This window comes from Fimicolochytrium jonesii (assembly GCF_025526975.1).
Source record: "Fimicolochytrium jonesii strain JEL569 chromosome Unknown EV422scaffold_41, whole genome shotgun sequence".
NCBI classification, from domain to species: Eukaryota; Fungi; Chytridiomycota; class Chytridiomycetes; order Spizellomycetales; family Powellomycetaceae; genus Fimicolochytrium; species Fimicolochytrium jonesii.
In genome coordinates, this window is record NW_026515708.1 from 1 (window position 1) to 17,313 (window position 17,313).

The 17,313-nt window shown below is 54.9% G+C and overlaps 5 protein-coding genes across 5 annotated transcripts; 4 read left to right on the plus strand and 1 right to left on the minus strand.

Annotated features, from left to right (window-relative positions):
* Positions 1–14: 14 nt before the first annotated feature.
* EV422DRAFT_572096 (uncharacterized protein) lies at positions 15–1,106 on the plus strand (the record flags this gene model as incomplete). The annotated part of the gene is made up of 3 exons (XM_053073067.1): positions 15–236; positions 310–684; positions 759–1,106. The coding sequence occupies 3 exons, from the start codon at positions 15–17 to the stop codon at positions 1,104–1,106; spliced, it is 945 nt and encodes a 314-aa protein (XP_052921004.1).
* Positions 1,107–5,823: 4,717 nt separating this feature from the next.
* On the plus strand, positions 5,824–7,054 carry EV422DRAFT_330428 (short-chain dehydrogenase/reductase superfamily). The gene is made up of 4 exons (XM_053066352.1): positions 5,824–6,102; positions 6,184–6,460; positions 6,526–6,658; positions 6,724–7,054. Exons 1-4 carry the CDS (start codon positions 5,930–5,932, stop codon positions 7,002–7,004), a joined length of 864 nt encoding a protein of 287 aa, XP_052921005.1. The 5' UTR covers positions 5,824–5,929; the 3' UTR covers positions 7,005–7,054.
* A 1,168-nt stretch (positions 7,055–8,222) lies between these two features.
* On the plus strand, positions 8,223–11,193 carry EV422DRAFT_572098 (peptidase S8/S53 domain-containing protein; the record flags this gene model as incomplete). Its single annotated transcript, XM_053073068.1, has 2 exons — positions 8,223–9,532; positions 9,603–11,193. The coding sequence occupies 2 exons, from the start codon at positions 8,223–8,225 to the stop codon at positions 11,191–11,193; spliced, it is 2,901 nt and encodes a 966-aa protein (XP_052921006.1).
* Positions 11,194–11,443: 250 nt separating this feature from the next.
* EV422DRAFT_572099 (uncharacterized protein) lies at positions 11,444–14,584 on the minus strand (the record flags this gene model as incomplete). The annotated part of the gene is made up of 5 exons (XM_053073069.1): positions 11,444–12,637; positions 12,703–12,861; positions 12,923–13,600; positions 14,057–14,296; positions 14,363–14,584. The coding sequence occupies 5 exons, from the start codon at positions 14,582–14,584 to the stop codon at positions 11,444–11,446; spliced, it is 2,493 nt and encodes an 830-aa protein (XP_052921007.1).
* A 519-nt stretch (positions 14,585–15,103) lies between these two features.
* On the plus strand, positions 15,104–17,024 carry EV422DRAFT_330596 (uncharacterized protein). The gene is made up of 3 exons (XM_053066353.1): positions 15,104–15,919; positions 16,000–16,608; positions 16,689–17,024. Exons 1-3 carry the CDS (start codon positions 15,283–15,285, stop codon positions 16,898–16,900), a joined length of 1,458 nt encoding a protein of 485 aa, XP_052921008.1. The 5' UTR covers positions 15,104–15,282; the 3' UTR covers positions 16,901–17,024.
* Positions 17,025–17,313: the final 289 nt, after the last annotated feature.

Genomic DNA, 17,313 nt, shown 5'->3' on the forward strand with positions numbered 1-17,313 from the left:
TTTGTTCTCCCGCGATGAATCCCGCGATGAATCAATGTCTGGTTACTGACTTGCGCCACTGCAAGTTCAATGCGCGGCCAGCCTCACTGCGTTCTCTGACGCCAACCGTGGCGCGTAAGACGGGAGCAACCGATTATACCGCTGGTTACGACGTGCGCAACGCTATGACTCTCGCGCAGGTGTTGCACAGTGGATTTGACGCCTACAAGTGGGGCATCATCACAGTGGCAAATCAGGTATTGCTCGGATTTTATGCTTTCTTCGGGTCATCTCAAAAGGTCACTCAAAGGCGATGGGTTTCTGTGTTAGTTGCGCACATTCAATTTCACAATGCCTCAGTCAGATCTTACGGATGGCCCAATCCGGATTCCTGCTCGGGGCGTGTTCCCTGGAGCAGAGACATATTACCAGGACCAGTTCCCGGACCCGGCTCTTTTCCGGTTTCATTTTGAGGAGTGCGTGCGCAGAAACTTTCGCGCCGAAGGAGAGGGGTCTGCCAAGCCCAAGGAACCTGAGGTCGATGCCGCGGATCCAGTGGGTGCGGGTGACGAGACGTCCGATGTCGAGGAGGGCGACTGGAGCAGCATGGACATGTCGACCGTCGCGAGTCAAAAGATTTGGCGTGGAATGATGAAGCAAGTGGCCAGCACCGACACGATCATTCAAGCGGACGATCTCGAAATGGTTGAATAATTCCAAAGCAGGTCTTAATTTTATCCGTGACCGTTCGGCCACGTCTACCACATGGCGCCCCACAGAGCACGTCGAACTCAAAGCGCAAATTCAAACGTTGCTGCGGCGCGGATGGGATCCAACCGTCATCAAGTCCATGGGGAGCGCCCGTCCTCTTCGTCAAGAAAAAGGGCGCCGTACGAAATCTCCTTCCCGACGGAGGACTGCGCCGTACGAATTCTCCTTCCCGACGGAGGACTGCGCTTCTGTTGGTGAAAGTTCTGTCCATCGACCCCCAGCAATCCACATCAGCCAAAGACGTGTCTACTATCGTCAACATCAACGGGGCCCATCGCGTGACGAACCAGACGCTCAATGCGAGCGGCGGAACTTTGGCGGAGCCATCATCCACGGGGACGTGCAGATTGGGGTGAGCGACGATGGCCGCACCCGCATTCACAAATTGCTGTCAACGTTTGATGTTGACAATTTTGAGGTTGACAGCAACTTTGATGTTGACAATAGTAGACATATCAGCCAAGGACATGTCTACTATTGTCAACATCAACGGGTGTTGGGGATATCCGATATTCGTCTTGTATTTGTTATTATATCTTTCTACTTCTACGCGAGACGCTCGGTGATAGATTACCTAAGGCTCCAAGCCTCATTGAAGCTATGCAAGCCCCACTGGCAGCCCATATAAAAAGCTGTCAGTAGTGGTGCCGCTGCGAAGGACTTCTTCGTTTTTTCTTCACTCCAGTATCGTCCATGATGACATAATCCAACTCCGTGGGAGGCAAGACGCGAAAGGACCGTCAGTACAGAACTTTACGAAATGACTTGATAACGACAGGAGTCATGGTACAGTACGATGAAGCGCTGAGACCCTGGATATGTACGTGAGGTAGGCATGCTTTGATGTATTTTACATGTAGGGTTTATCGACCCCAGTAACAGTGCATTTGTGATCCTGCCTTCAAGAGTAAATGTTGGCTCCGCTATGTTACGGTAGGTACAGTACGTACAGTACAGTAGTAATATGACTCCGCTCTCTCCAAAAAAGGAGGAATGATTTTATCTGTCAAGTGACCGCCCGTGATATTTTAAACGCGTTTAGCGAGAAGATGAACGACAACCTCTGACCACTGATTCCGCAGGGCGACAAACATCCTGCTGGAAACGTTAGATACTGAGAAGTAAGCCGTCATGGTTATCGAGCCGCAGTTGCCCGACAAAGCCTTGGTCAGAGTTCTCTTATGTATGCGCCTGGTGCTGCGTTCAAAAAAAAGAGTTTCGACGGCCATTGAGTACCGCACTTGTTGAACTAGCCTTCGCCGATATGAAAGAAGGCAAAAACGCTGATGCCAAGGTTTGCAGGTCTGGAGTGTGAGAAGAATGGACCCAGCTGAGTATGCGCTGCGGGGAACTTATGACCGTCTTATCCGAGACGCCGGCCGGAAGTGGATGCACAGACTGGCCGTTCAACAATGAGGCCCTCTGATCTGACGCATGATATTCAAAAGCTGTTGGAGAGTCCCGAGACGAAGGAAAGCCGAAGGCGGGGCGGGCGTAAAGAAGGAGAAGAAGAAGAAGCCGAAGAAGAGTACGACGACGACTCGGCCTCCGTATGCTGCTCGTACAACGCGCGAATGAGTCGTCGGCACACCGACCGGACGACCGCCAGAATCTATTCGCGGCGTGTCAGTACATCACTCCCGACATTCCCGATTCCAATCGCTCGAAGGAGATGTCATACCACATCAATCTGTCCGTTCAACGTTTTCGTCGACACCGCAGTCTTATTGTGGATGTGGGTTCGGCCGTCGTCCTTCACGTCGTCCTTCACCCAGTCTGCACGTTACCGTGGATGATGGCTCCCGCCAAAAGGCCGCCGCTCCCATTGAACGTCTGGTTTATGACGCGATGGGCTTTGTTGATCTTGATGCTAGTAGACATGTCTTTGGATGCTGTGGATGCTGTGGATGCTATGGATGCTGTGGATGCTGGGGTGGATGGACAGAACTTTCAACAACAAAACGCTGGGCTACTCCGTCTTCATCTACACACTCAGAGCATTTACATTTCCTGCACTGGAAGGTTTCACATCAGACGTGTTCCTCAATATGCCCAAGGGCCCAAGCGTTTTGGACGTCGAAGAACCCACACAGTATGTCTCACATTTTTGGGGGACAATGGGTGTTCTTTCGAACGTAGGGCTGGGGAACACTGTTAAATTGTTACGTAACGTGGAAGAGGACGACGCGTCGCAGAAGGCTTTTGCCGATCATTTGGCTGATCACTTTGGAGCTTCGATTCCTCCTGCCATGTTCTTCTTCTTCTTCTTCTTCTCCGTCTCCTTCTCCTTCTCTTTCTCCTTCTCCTTCTCCTTCTTCTTCTTCTTCTTCTTCTTCTTCTTTCGGCCCGCCCCGCCCCCGCCCCCGCCGTCATCAAGTCATTTCGTGAAGTTCTGTTACTGACGGTCCTTTCGCGTCTAAGACACGCGTCTTGCCTCTCATTCCCCTCATTCACACAGTCTATAAATACAGCAACTTTCTCTGGACGGGAGATCACGGCAGGCTCTTAAGTGGAAAAGAGGACGGTGGTTCATTCAGCTCAACTCAGGTGCCTCTCTACCATCTCATCTTCTAGCCTTTCGGTGCCTTTGGTGGGAAACTCACCAACTTCTCGAGCAGGGTGGTGTAAAATCAAGGAGATTTAAACGGGCGCCGCGCGTCCGTTGTCGCACTGATAGAGTTACTAAGGGAGGTAAGGATTGAGTCCGGTCATTGACGGAAATGCTCTACAAACCTCTGCTGGTAAGGGCTTCGGCACTTAGTTCCACATTCTTGGTGTTGCATCCAGCCAACAGTCGTACTTTTACCAGACGCATACCCCGCCCGTCGGGTCTTTCACCACGCCAATGTCCGGATCGAGGGCGCACCCTGTTCTTCTCAAGGCATCGACGTCGCGTTTGGCTGATATACCGCACCCTGAGGGGACTGCATAGCCGGCACATCGCCCAGGAAAATGGGTTTCGAAGCACACGGTAGGGTTGACTCTTGAGCATTTTGGTAAAGATTCCAACAACTGTTCCTGAACCCCGAACACCAGCAGGCGCCACTTCAAGCGATTCCCCGGCCGACACCGATGAGCAAACAAGTCCTTTCCTGCCGCCAAGCACTTCCTTTGTTGCGGGAACCAAAAAAACGCAGGCTCTAGAAACTGGCTTCACCCTATGATTACTGTCCGACTCTGGGGGAGTTTTTAGAGGCAGTCCTATGCTGCGGGACGTTAAACAAGGCCGGGCCGTCCTGTGCTGCCGGACGTTAAACAGGGCAGGCTCTAGAAACTGGCTTCACCCTACGATTACTGTCCGACTCTGGGGGAGTTCTAGAGGCCGTCCTGTGCTGCGGGACGTGAAAACAACGCAGGCTCTGGAAACTGGCTTCACCCTATGATAACTGTCCGACTCTGGGGGAGTTCTAGAGGCAGTCCTATGCTGCGGGACGTTAAACAAGGCGGGGCCGTCCTGTGCTGCGGGACGTTAAGCAAGGCAGGCTCTGGAAACTGGCTTCACCCTATGATTACTGTCCGACTCTGGGGGAGTTCCAGAGGCCGTCCTGTGCTGCGGGACGTGAAATAATGCAGACATGTGCACCGGCTTCACCGTATGATTACTGTCCGACTCTGGGGGGTTGTACGTGGCTTGGCGAACGGATGGGATTGTTTACGGCTTACCTGTTGAGAATCAGGGTGAGTTTATCATGTTGAACATCGTACTTTGAGCCGTCCGTAGGGGCAAGCGCTAACCGCCCGTCTTCTTCGGCCTCCACGCTTCCGTTGTATTCCGTCTTGCTTACCACCTGCCCAATCCCACACACAACCGAGCTCGGTGGCCGAAGCGGGTATCCATGCGATTTCGGCGCCCCGCTGCATATCGACATACGTGCGTCACCCGGAGCTACTCTGCGAATCAACTCGCGGCCCGTGGTGTGAGAGAGAACCGCCACCTTCAGGTACGCATATAAAGAGGACTCCTTGCTTTCCGCGCATGCTTGTATAATAATCAACGGTTTCCGATTTGCCACTCTCTTCGCAGGAATGGAACGACACAGCGGCGAAAGAAGATCTGGGGTCGACTAACGGCGACTCCGACCACGACGGAGGCAATACGAGAAGGACAACTACGAGCAGAGTGCAGCGCACACGGACAGCGGTCAGACGCGATACACTCGCTTGAAGGTAGTGTGAAAATTACGGTCATTCCTCTCCGTGTTCCTCGCAAGTAATCCTTTTCAAATCCCACTTCCTGTGCAGTTGGAAACCCGCGAAAGATTTGTGGACCGGTGCTAGTAATCAGGAGAAGGGTCATTATATTCAATAATGTGTTGTTGTATGTGGATGTTCATGTGCCCAAAATTATGACGATTTGAATCCCAGAGCCATCGAAATTGCAAAAACGAAACATCGATGGGAAAATGCAGACCAGCGCGCCTCCGCCCCCGTAACTTTGGGGATGAAGGCGTTGAATCAGAAACCCCAAACTTTTCCCCACTTTTCCTCTGAGCTTATATCAGTTGCATATCGATTCACAACGTAGGATGGAAATCGTGATAACAATGTGTTTTTTGATTCTCCGCGAGCTCCGCTGAGATCGCTTTCCTTTCGGGTTCGCCCTATAATGTGTGGCTGCACACCTGAACATTGTACTGTACCAAGAGCTTTGAGGAATGAAAGAAGGTATAGGATTGGAAAATGGAGCCAGCAACAAACAATTATTTCATGCAAGCTAGCAGAGAGTGCATGTCAGTTTCAGGCGGGAGAGATGCAGGCGGCAAATTTACAGCGAGCGAAGGACATATCGATAAGTGACAGGAAATTGACAGCGATGGCGAGTGGAATAACAGAAGTTCAACTCCCGAAATTGCCAATGCTGGTGCCAAAGCCGAGAGAAAGATGTCTGCGTCCGCCACCACCTCGAAGCAGCCAGAGCACCCAGGAGCTATCCTGGCCGTTCCTGGAAAGCCTCGGCCCACGCTGAGTGGGACTGGGAGGTGTTCCCCTCCACAAACCGCACAGTATACGTCACCAAACCGTCATGCCTTTGTGGAGTACACCACCGACATGTACTGGGTACATAGTCCGCAATGAGGGGTACTTACAGATGTTGGGCGCCCTATAAAGGAACAACGGCGGGCACCCTCCTCCTCCAGCCATCTCGTCGCCTCACAGCACCCGTGGAACATCAAAAACAATGTCATCCCTCCGCGATCCCCTCGAGGCAGGCGCGCAAGCCGTCCTCAACATCGGCGCCAACCTCTCCGCGCTCTTCCTTGCCATCGCCTTGTTCTGGCAGGTCCTGGTCTTCCGCATACTTGGCCTGGCACCTGTATACCGTCCTAGGGACGTTCTCATCACGGGTGCGAGGTGAGCCAGAGACTATTTTCGTGCAGTTATTACACTTCTTTGCCCCCCTTCGTCTCACTCCGGAACCATTTCCATAACCAGCTCCGGCATAGGCGCGGCACTAGCGAAATCCTACGCTGGATCCGGCAACTGCACGCGTCTCGTGCTCGTGGCGCGCAGCGTCGACCGGCTGGAAAAGGTCGCAGCGGAATGCCGGAAGCTCGGGGTGGACGTCCGTGTGGAGTCGGTCGATTCGGGGGACGCAGAGTCGTTGAGGGCCGTGATGAAAAAGTACCAGAATGTCGATCTGGTCATTGCGAATGCGGGGATGGTGATGCCGGAGACGAGCGGGTTGGATAACACTATGGATGCCGCTGAGGTGGGTGACTTCATGTCTGTGTTGTTTTTTGGGGAACGGGTCTGACAGAGATGCTGTGCCGTTAGGAAATCGTCCGAGTCAATGTTTGCGGGACGTTTAACACCATCGCCCCAATCATGGACTCGATGCGGCGCCGGCGCACCGGCCAAGTTGCAATCGTCAGCTCCATCGCCGGGTTTTTCGGGCATCCCTCCCTCAGTAAGTGTTCCGCACCACTTCGTTTCCTTGATTGTCACCAATGATTCTGATCTCTCGCACGGCAGCCTACTACGCAGCAACCAAAGCCGCCCTCGTCGCCTTCTCCCGCGGTATCCGCCCCGTGGCAGCACAAGACGGGATCCGATTCTCCTGCATCTGTCCAGGCCTCGTCGACACGCCTATGGCGGCAAACCTGAAGGGCGTCCCGACGTGGATTGCGTGGATGCCCGAGACGGCTGCCGAGACCATTCGACATGGCCTTGAGCGGGATCGGCCGGTTATCGGGTTCCCCAAGTGGCAGTATTTTGCGGTGGAGATGGCTAGGTACTGTCATGGTTTTCGATAATGGCTCTACTACGCGATACACCGGTCTTAACCAACTCGTTTGTCATCTACATCAGCTCGGTCCCGCCCTATGTTCAGAGCTTCTTGTCCACCACTAGTCATTATCTGCGCATCGCGGGCAAGCGACAGACGTGAACGGGCCACTCCCCTACGCGTGGTCCATCCTTCGCCTGCCCTTGCCTCTGCCGCATCGTTGAAGGGTGCGACGAGTCGTTCGATAACGCCCGCCCCGCTTCTACATTTCTTCTCACACTATCAAGTGCGGAAACCGTTGTGAGCGTCAATCTGGAAAAGCACATCAGGGAGTTTGCGGCGGGCGGCTGATGGGTTGAGAGCGACGGTGAAGGAGCCCTGCTTCTTTCCGGCTGTTGGGTACATAATCCTAAATATGTAGATAAGTCAACCACATCCTTCACATCCTTTTTCATTTTGCATTATGATGACGGCAATAAACCCATCGAAAGATATTGTGATCTCAACCTCTTTACCCGTCTGCCCATTTGGAGGTCGCCGTTTTCGGTCAACGCTAATAAGTTCCGGCCCAAGAGTTTACCGGACCCTTATAGTTCGTGAGACTCTTTTTCTTCCAATGACAGTCAAGTAGTGAGTCTATCACACATCTACTCACGAAGGCTTGTTTGCTGTTCTCAAGGCAGTTCCTCCACGTTGTCGTCGAAAACATATCAAGAGACGTCGAGAGTATCCTAGCTTGTGCCGCGCGCGATCCGTTTGCCAAACAAAAATTCCTTGTCATAATCTTCGCTCATTGAACCTTCAATATACATCAACGTTGTGGACCCCTGTGGCTGTGTAGTAGGTACAGCCAAACCACTACACTTTTCCCCAGTACGAATGGTAGTCTTGGAAAGAAAACCATTGTGTGACATTAGCAGAACAACACCTGGAGACGAAAGACTTCGAATCAGGGAGACGCGGAGATCGAGCTTCCTGAATTGACCGGATCGCGCTGTCGAGTTCCCCAGCAATCAAGAATAAGCGTCCCTCCGCAATCACAGACCACGTTCCTTCGTCCTGGCCTTAGCATTGCACTATGTGTTTTTCTTTTTGACACAGGGAACGCGTAGAAGGGTCCCTTCTCCGAAGAGAAGTGAATTTCGTTTGGCACTGCATCGCTCAAAAGACGGTATCGACGATGAACCAATAGCACTTGCTAAATATTCTCCTCGGGCATCGCCGCATACCTCGGAGACGTGCCAGCATGCATTCCCTCGCAACGCTCATAGCGCGCGCCTTCCTGCTTTTGCTCTTACTATCGTCGGACACAGTTTTCCGACCTATTCATGACTGCGTGGCGGAAGCCGCTGCTGCAAGCTCATCGCCGCCAGTAAGGCGACAATGGGCGGTTCAGCTGCATGACCCTACAACAGCGGAGGCGTATTCTCCGGAGCAAGCTGAGGAGTATGCGAAGGAACATGGGTTCTTCTCACTTGGGCAGGTTGGCGCTTTGGATGGGTATTTCCTGTTCGAGGTGGATATATGTCATGCCGACGGGGATGATGGGGACACATGCGCGGACGTCGCCCCTGACGACAATGAGGTGGGCAACGAAGAGCAGCCACCCCGCCGCCGCACCCCAGACGAGATGCACACCCTCCTCCTCGACCACCCCAGCGTGCGGTGGTTCGAAGCGCAAACCCCTCGCCAACTCCACAAACGGACCAACAACAAGCCGGATTTTCTTAAATTCCCGGACCCACTCTTTCCCCAGCAATGGCACCTCTACAACGACGGCGTGAACGGGGCGTTCCCCACCCACGACATCAACGTCATGCCGGTGTGGGTCCGGGGGATCAACGGAAGCGGCGTTACCGTCTCGATCGTCGACGACGGCGTGCAGTTCGATCACCCTGATTTGCGCGACGCGTGGTTCGAGGAGGCCAGCTATGATTTCAATCTGAGGAACACAAGGCCGTTGCCTGAGACGGGCGACGATAATCATGGGACAAGGTGTGCGGGGCAGATTGCGGCGGCGCCGAACAATGTGTGTGGGGTCGGCGTGTCGTATGGGGTGCGACTGGCTGCTCAAAGGTTGATTGGGAATACGACGACGGATGCAGTTGAAGCGCAGGCTTTGAACTATCACTTTGATGATATCGACATCTACTCGTCATCTTGGGGCCCGGAGGATGATGGGGAATCGTTGGACGGGCCGGGAACACTCGCCACGGCGGCGTTGGTTGCTGGGGTAACGAAAGGCCGTCGCGGGCTGGGGAACATCTACGTATTCGCTTCGGGGAATGGGGGTATGGAAGGGGACAACTGCAACTTCGACAGCTATGCCAACTCGATATATACTGTGAGCATTGGCGCTATCACGAATATCGGGGATCTGCCGTACTACGCGGAACAGTGCTCCGCCCATTTGGCTGTTACGTATAGCGGGGGGCATGGGCTGGCGATTACGACCACGGACGCTGGGCCGGGAGCGCCGTGCACTTCCTCGCATTCGGGGACATCGGCTGCGGCGCCCCTTGCATCAGGCATGATTGCTTTGATGTTGAGCGTCAGGTGAGCAGTGATCCCATCATCGTCTCAAACAAATCTGATTCAGCAAACCTAACATACATCTGCTGCATAGACCAAACCTAGGCTGGCGCGACGTCCAACACCTCCTCGTCACCACCGCCAAACCCATTGACGCCAAGGACGAAGGCTGGGCCACCAACGGCGCCGGCCGCCCCGTCAGCCACAAATACGGGTTCGGCTCCTTGGACGCCACCCTCCTCGTCGACGCCGCCGAGAAACACACGCTCCTTCCCCACCCGGCCATCAAGGTCGTCAAAACGTCCACGGCGCCCGTTTCCATCACGCCGAAACAGTCGTTCATTCAATCAGCAACCACATCGATCGACGTAACCTTGGAGGATACCGCGGGTCTCACATCCTTAGAACACGTTCAAGTGACCGTCCGTCTCCGCCACCCACACCGGAAATTCCTAACCATAAAGCTCACCTCCCCATCAAAGACCGTCTCCTACCTCGCCGCCCCACGCATCAAAGACGAGTCGAACGCCGGTTTAAACCCGTGGACGTTTATGACCGTCCACAACTGGGGCGAGAACCCGGTAGGGAAATGGACGTTGCAGATCGATGACCTGCGCACGGGTGACACGGACCCATACACGGGCGAACCTTTCTCGAGGGGAGAGCTGCTACAGTGGACGCTTGTGATGCAAGGGACGTGTGCGGAGCGGGATGTGGTGGTAACGCCGGGGCAGGTGCAGGCAGGTGGACGGACGTGTGTGCATTCGGTGGAGGCGGATAAACGACAGCGGAATGTGATTGGGCTGGTGTTTTTCGGGGCGGCTGTGATGATGACGGTTGGCGGATTCTTCTTCTGGCGACGTACCAGGGGGCCTGCCGTCGTTGGTGGCGGCGGCGGATGGACGAAGCTGGACACTACGGGTTCAGCCGGCGACCTCGAATCGCCGACCCGCACGGGGCCGCTACCCACCCTGAACTACTCGTATCTCGACGACATGCGCTCACCTGTCGACATCGAAAGCCCCGCTCCACAACCGCCCGGCGCGCGCGAATTACCCACAAGCAGCTCCGGGAGCGGGTTCCTGCGCTCGCTGTCCATCGAGATGCTGAATGTGCGGATGTCCCGCCCGGGCGAGGCGTTGCCGTCGCCCAATGTCGCTACATTGAACAATCCGCCGTTGCCTGCTCCTGAAGCGTCGGAGGGCTCACCTAGTCGGAGCTCGGTTACGAGCGGAGGATCCCCAAACCAGTACCTCCGCAACCCGCAGGGCCTATTACCGCCCCCGCCCCCACCACCCCAACGCCCAGAAAACCTAAACCCATCCCGCTTCAACACCCCCCGTACCGAATACCTCAAACGCCCCGCCACGCCTTCATCCCCGTCCGCGCCGTCCCCATTAAGCAGATCATGGACACCCTCGCCTTCCACCAACCCAATTGCTACGCCCCCGCGAAACAGCACCACCGCTGCGCCCCCGCCGCAGAGAGTTCCGATCCTCAGCGCCCCGCCGGCATCGTCTAATAGCTCGTCGCCGAATCTGGAGAGGAAGGCGGTTCCATCGGTCGGCGGTGCGCCAACCTTTGGCACTGGAAGCTCGACCCCGCCGTTGAGCAGATCGTCATCGCAACCAAATTTGAAGCGAGCATCGAGCGCCGAGCTGCTGAAGAAAGTCAAGGAACGGTGATGGGTGTTTAGTGCTAGATCCACTTCTCGCGTATAGATAGATTTTGTATCAACCGGAGTCAATAACACGCAATATGGAAGTTGTCCATTAGCTAATGCTACGATCTTGGGTTTCATCACATATATTATGAAGCGGTACGTATGCACAAGCATGTGGCTACCAACGATTCCACTCTTCATCTTCACATACGCCATGTCGCAACTCTCTTCACACACCCCCAAAAAACCTTTTACATGTGGAACTCAAACCCTCACTTCTCACCTTCCCCCTTCGGCCAAACCTTCCTCTTCCCTTCCACCCAAACCCCCTTCTTATTCCTCTCCAGCTTGCCCAGCATAAACTTCACCCCACACGCATTACACAGCGTCTTGGGCCCGTCCGGGCCGCGGCGCCACATAGGGGTGTTGTTACCGTTGCAGTGGACGCATTTCCTGTCTGTCCTTGTGTCTCCTTCGTTGTTGTGGGGAGTTGTGTGGGAAGTGCTGGAGCGGCGTTGGGTGCTGGCGGTTCGCCGCTTTGTTGGCGGGGGAGGACTTCCGCTTTTGGCTGCTGGGGGTGAGCCTGTTACCGGTGTTGCGGGGGCGGAGTGGGAGAGGCGTTTGCGTTTTGTGTTTGTTGTTGGTTTGGAGGTAGTGGGTTTCGCGAGACGATGGGCAATGCTTGGTTCGTCTGCGGTTGTTTTGCTTCTGCTTCGAGCTGTTTTCTTGGGTGGGGAGGGTGAGAGGGCGCGGGAGGGCGCATGGCGAGGTCGGGTGGAGGCTCGGTGGTGGGGCTGGTTGGGGCGGTGTGGGGATGCTTGTAATGTGGTGTCGAGCGTAGGGGTGGCGTCAGGCACTTCCGTCTGTTCATGAGCTTGTGGTTCGGTCGCCGAGTGTTCGGCGAGAAGCGTGGAACTCACAGCCTCCGACAGCGATGGCGCCGCCTCAGACTGTTCTGCTGTTGCTGTTTTCGCCACCTCAATCTGTGCATCCCTGAGTTCCATATCCTGCCCGCGCTGCGACTCCACAGCCGCACTCTCATCCGCCCTCGCCGTATCCTTCACCCCTTCGAAATCCACAACGCCACTTCTCGTCCCATCCACCCCCTCATCCGACAAACCTTCCACATCAATAACTGACCCTCCCACCGAAATTTTCTCCGCCTCCACTTCACCCCCAGCGCCAATCACATCAACCCCCTCCCTGAACTCGCCAACCAAATCCCCAACGTCAACGACCTCCCCCGGGCTCACCGTCCCACTCCGTACCTCCCCCACAACAGCACTCGCCTTCGACACCCTCCTTGCCGCGGTCCTCCCATTACTCTCACCCACCACCCGTTTCCGTCGTGGGGGCAGTGGGCCCCCGATTTGTCTACCGACGGCAATGGCGAGGTCGCTGCCGAGGGGAATGTTACGGTAGTGGGTGGGGAGGAGGCCGGAGAAATGGAGGGGTTGTTGCGTCATCTGAGATTGCGAATCGATTATGAACGAGTGTTTTGAGGGCGAGAGACGGAGATGAGCAAACTAACCTTTTTGCTGAACTTCTTGAGCACCTGCGGTTTCTCGAGATTAGCTTCCTGGATCAGATCCGAGACCGGTTTTTGAACGTTCTTCAGTTGCAGGACGACGCCTTGCATCGGTTGCGGTCTCCCGCCCCTGAACGGTGGTAGGTACACTGCCATCAACATCTATGGAGGGCCCTTGTCAGTCACAAAGGCACGTGGAAAAGGAGTGCACGGGTTCTCTTACCTCAAGCGTCTCCGCACTGTCACCCTTGTGACTAATCTCATTCCTCGCCGAGACTTCAACAATCCCATCCCTGGGCAACAAAAACCACTTCCCGGGTACTTCCAAAAATTCAAACGCGACTACGACCGTCTGGCGTTTGCGTTGATAGCGTCGCCGAGTGGGATCCGTGCTGCGTTTATGTGCCACAACGCCTTCCGACGTGTCACCCTTGGATGCGATTGTCACTAGGTCAGGCTCGATGGCGATGGGCTTTCTGGGGCGCGCGGAGGGTTTGGAGCGCGGCGTTTTTGTGGAGACGTTGGGAGTTATGGGGGGTAAGGAAGAGGAGGATGCGTCGTCGGAGAAGGCGCCAGACCGTCGGACACTTCCTGAGGTGTGCTGTTTGTTTTTGTCTTTCCTCATCGGAGAACCTTGAGTGGGCATTGTAGGTGGCACATCGTCGGATACGCTGAAAGGTTTGATGTTTGACGTGCGTGATGAAGATGTCGTTGCCGGCACTGTGGTTGCGTCTCGCTGTGTTAAACGCTCGCTTGGAACGACCGGTTCACTCGGTTTGTGCACAGAAGATGGGGCTGCGGATAGATCGTGGGTGGGTAACATTGGTCCACCCAGGGCCATTGATCGCGATGGAGGCGATTTCGATGAGCTCGCACCAGCAGTCGATTCTGACACGGCGTCCTGTGCGTAGCTACCAAAAGGCGGAAGCATTGACAAAGCTTTAGAGAGAGGAACCCCAGCTGCTGATGGGATGCTTGCCAATATGGAATCCAAAGTCGCTGTGGAATCAGTTTGGCGTCGCTCCCGTACCATGCTGAGAAAGTTGTTGACGCCCGACCATTGTGAAAGTCCCCAGTCTGAGATGGGGATATGGGCCTGTGGAGTCGCTGCAGCGGTCGTAGCACCTTCTCCCGTTTCAGCGGTTGGCGGTTGGGGCGGGTTTGGTGTTGTGCGAGACTGGAGAAAGGGTATGAACGACAGCGGGGAGCTGAGAGATGAACCTGTTGTTCCTGATGCCTCTGCCTGGGTATTCTGATTTGCTCTTTCTGTGGGGGTAGTGGGAGGTTTCGATGCGAGCGAGGAGCTGAGCGTTGCCAGGAGATTGGCTCCGAGCGTGGTCCTCTCTCGTACACGCACCGCCTCGTCTCCAGCCGACTTTGGTGATGACATGGAGATGGAACTTCTGCGAGGAGATGCAGCGGGCAAAGTTGTAGCTGACGGTGTGTTTGATGGCTGCGAGACTTCCTTGAGTCGTGGTGTAGCCAACGAAGTGGTTGAGGATGCAAGCTCCACGGTCAAGGTTTCTCCGGTCGGATTGGTCGAAGCTTCATCCCCTTTGCCCAGCAAATACTTTGAAAGAACCCTCTGAGTCTGCACCTGCAATCGGGTCACGTCAGGGAGATCCTCAAAGAACATTTGCTGCCAAACTGATAAATCATGTACCTCCAAAGCCACAGGTTGCGCTGGATCGGAGCTCTGAGAAGCCCTACGTTCAGGGATCTCTGCCTCCACTTCCATAATCGGAGACACCTCTTCCAAGTTCGATTTTGGTTCCTTCGGCTCCCTGGGACTCGCTTCCTTCTCAGGCACATCTAGCCGTACGAATTTTGTGCGCAAAAACATATGTGGTCCTCCAATTATATCCGCATATCCGACAAATTTCATTGTGACACCGTCGGCTATGGGTATCACCTCTTCTGCAGGTAGATCTGACGGTATTTGGTAAGGGCATGGGAGAAACATACAAGTGGTCCATATTCGACGCGAGTGGGCAAGATTGTCAAGGAGGGCTGAAACGGGATCTCTGCAAACGTGCCATGAAACATGGGATCAGGCTTTATTCTGACGACATTCCCAAAGACTACGGTCAGCCAAGACCTACTCTTGTGCTTGGTCTTCATTTGCACCTGAAGGAATGGGCGAACCGGAACTGTCCCGCGGACGTGGAGACCTGGCGGTGGCGAGCTTCAGTCTGCGGACAGGTCGGGGGAGTGGTCCCTCGTCCTCCGCCGTTGCTCTCCTCCGCTTCAGAGTGGCCTGCAACATTCCATTTGCTGTCCCGGGGGAGGAGGTTGCAGCCGTCTTCCGTCTGCCAATGACACCACGCACAAAGCGCACAACCGGCCCAATGTTGGCTTAATGCCTGGCTTAATGCTGTGCTCAATGGGCGCGTTCGGGAAAGTTTGCAAAACGCCGTCTTTTGGGCGCACACGACGAAAGTTACGAAACATCTGCACGGACATAACAACTTTGCACTGTGAGACTTGTTCTCGACGGTAGCCAGAAAAACGAACGATTCCTCTTGTGCAGCCTTCATGCGACCAAGTTGAAGATAGACGCCCCATTTCTTACTCATTGTCATAATGCTAAGCGACGACAACAAACCAGGGAGTAATGTTCCGGCGGTCTTGAACCAATTCGACGGAGCGACGTATCTCCTAGAGGACACGAGCGAGTACGTCACGCTGTCCATGTTCGTCCCCGCAGCCTTCGATCCCAAGCATCGGAAAGGAGACGCCGTCGAAATTCACGAAAACAAACTTCGTATCAAAATCGCAGAGGATGGCGGTTCGGCCCGAGTTCAGGGCTGGTTCCTGCATCCCATGAAGAAAGCTGGTTCCCTGTGGGGCGTAGAGAAAGATCAAAAAACGGGCGTCCACGTCCTGACCGTAGAGTTGGCCAAAACGGACGCTGACCCGTTCCTTGGCCCACCGGCGTTTCCGGTATTGTTTGCGTCGGGTTATGAGACACCGACGCCGCTTCCCAAGGATGCCGAGTTGGACGATCTGGACCCGCACTCGTTATTTCTGCTTGCGAATTTCTTGCTGCAGAGGCTGAAGACGACCGAGCGGGCGCACAAGATGTATGAGAAGGCGGCGAAACGGGGGAGCATCAAGGCGTGTCTGAAGCTCGGGGCATGGTATCAGCTTGGCAAGGAAGCTCATAAGGACATTCCTGTCGATCGTGATGGAGAGAAGGCTTTCGAATACCACAAAATTGGTGAGTTTTAGCGGAACATGTATTATTCCCATAATCCACGTACCGTGAAAAAGGATATTGATTTCCACATGTCCACACAGCCGCAGACGCCGGAAACGCCGAAGCCTGCTTCCTCGTCGGCCAATGGCATGCCCCCATGACCGACGAAGGTGAAGCCGACTCTGCCACCTCCACCGTCGCCATGGCCGCTGTGATCGGCAAACCCGTATCCTCCCCCGATGACTTCGGCGCCGCCGCCCAATACCTCGAAAAAGCCTACACCCTCACCCAACTCCACCCGGCCGCTGACAAAGATTTCACCAAAGCCCTTCTGTGGCGCCTAGGCAACCTCTACAACCAAGGCGGCGAGACACTCCCGATCAACGACCACACCATCCGCCGCTCGTTCGAGTGTTTCCAAATCGCTGGCGAGACGCTCGGACATCCCCCTGCACTGTACAACCTCGCTATATACACTCTCAGCGGCTTCGGCACCGAGCAGGACGTGCAAAAGGGGTTCGAAAGACTGGATGCGGCGGTCAGAGCCGACCCGACGTTGGTGATTGCACCGCCGTTGGGGGATCTGGACGAGAGCGGACGCAAAGTGCTTATTGCGGTGTTTGAGGAGGCGCGGAAGAATGGGATTACGGAGCGGATCCCGTTGCAGAACTTGATTGAGAGGACTAGACAGGTCGTTGAGGTCGCTAATGGTATGTCTGAACAGTCTTCACTCTCGCCACTCTCCCGTCGTGCTCTACTCACATCGTCGTCTCGGATGTACCTACAGCAGGAATCAAAGGCGCACCAGTCGACGCGTCCATCACTCCGACCTCGAAACCCGCCAGGAAATCTAGAAAGTCCGCCTCCAAGCGCAAGCCTTCGAAATCATCCACCAGAAACACCTCTCGGCCATGGACGAACCTAGAAGTTACCCTCACAGTCAGCATTGTCGCTGCGGTGGTCGGTGTCGGCGCGTGGGCGTGGATAAGGCGGAGTCGGTAGCTTTCTGGGTTTAGCCGTACGGTATAGTTTAGCACTGCATAGGCTTGAGATGGGTATATAGCGAGTGAGTGAGGGAGAGCGGTTTGGTTTAGCGTAGCTTGTAGGGGCATCATGGTTAGCGTATTCAGTTTATTTAAATTTTGGGGCCGCCACAATTATCCTTATGCGTCTGTTCTATTTTCAACTACACCCGTTCACATTTGACATGTGCAAGGAGACAGTTACTGCTATTTAACGGAAAGATCGCCATGCCTCGTCGACGCCTACATAGATGCACTCCCGTGAAACCGCCAGCCCACATAGATCGACACCAAAGAGGCATAACAGCACAGCGGGCCGTGCGCTCTCGGCCTGTATTCATCTACCGGGCGTGGGATAGCCGCGGGGAAGGGAAAGTGAAAGCGGTCGATCGA

What these genes read in the sequence shown, in the direction of transcription:
- EV422DRAFT_330596 (XM_053066353.1), top strand. Translation starts at nt 15,283, where the DNA reads ATGCTAAGCGACGACAACAAACCAGGGAGTAATGTTCCGGCGGTCTTG. An exon ending in TTTCGAATACCACAAAATTG is followed by an intron (nt 15,920 to 15,999) that starts GTGAGTTTTAGC and finishes ATGTCCACACAG; the next exon opens with CCGCAGACGCCGGAAACGCC. An exon ending in GGTCGTTGAGGTCGCTAATG is followed by an intron (nt 16,609 to 16,688) that starts GTATGTCTGAAC and finishes TACCTACAGCAG; the next exon opens with GAATCAAAGGCGCACCAGTC.
- EV422DRAFT_330428 (XM_053066352.1), top strand. Translation starts at nt 5,930, where the DNA reads ATGTCATCCCTCCGCGATCCCCTCGAGGCAGGCGCGCAAGCCGTCCTC. An exon ending in GTTCTCATCACGGGTGCGAG is followed by an intron (nt 6,103 to 6,183) that starts GTGAGCCAGAGA and finishes TTCCATAACCAG; the next exon opens with CTCCGGCATAGGCGCGGCAC. An exon ending in ACACTATGGATGCCGCTGAG is followed by an intron (nt 6,461 to 6,525) that starts GTGGGTGACTTC and finishes CTGTGCCGTTAG; the next exon opens with GAAATCGTCCGAGTCAATGT.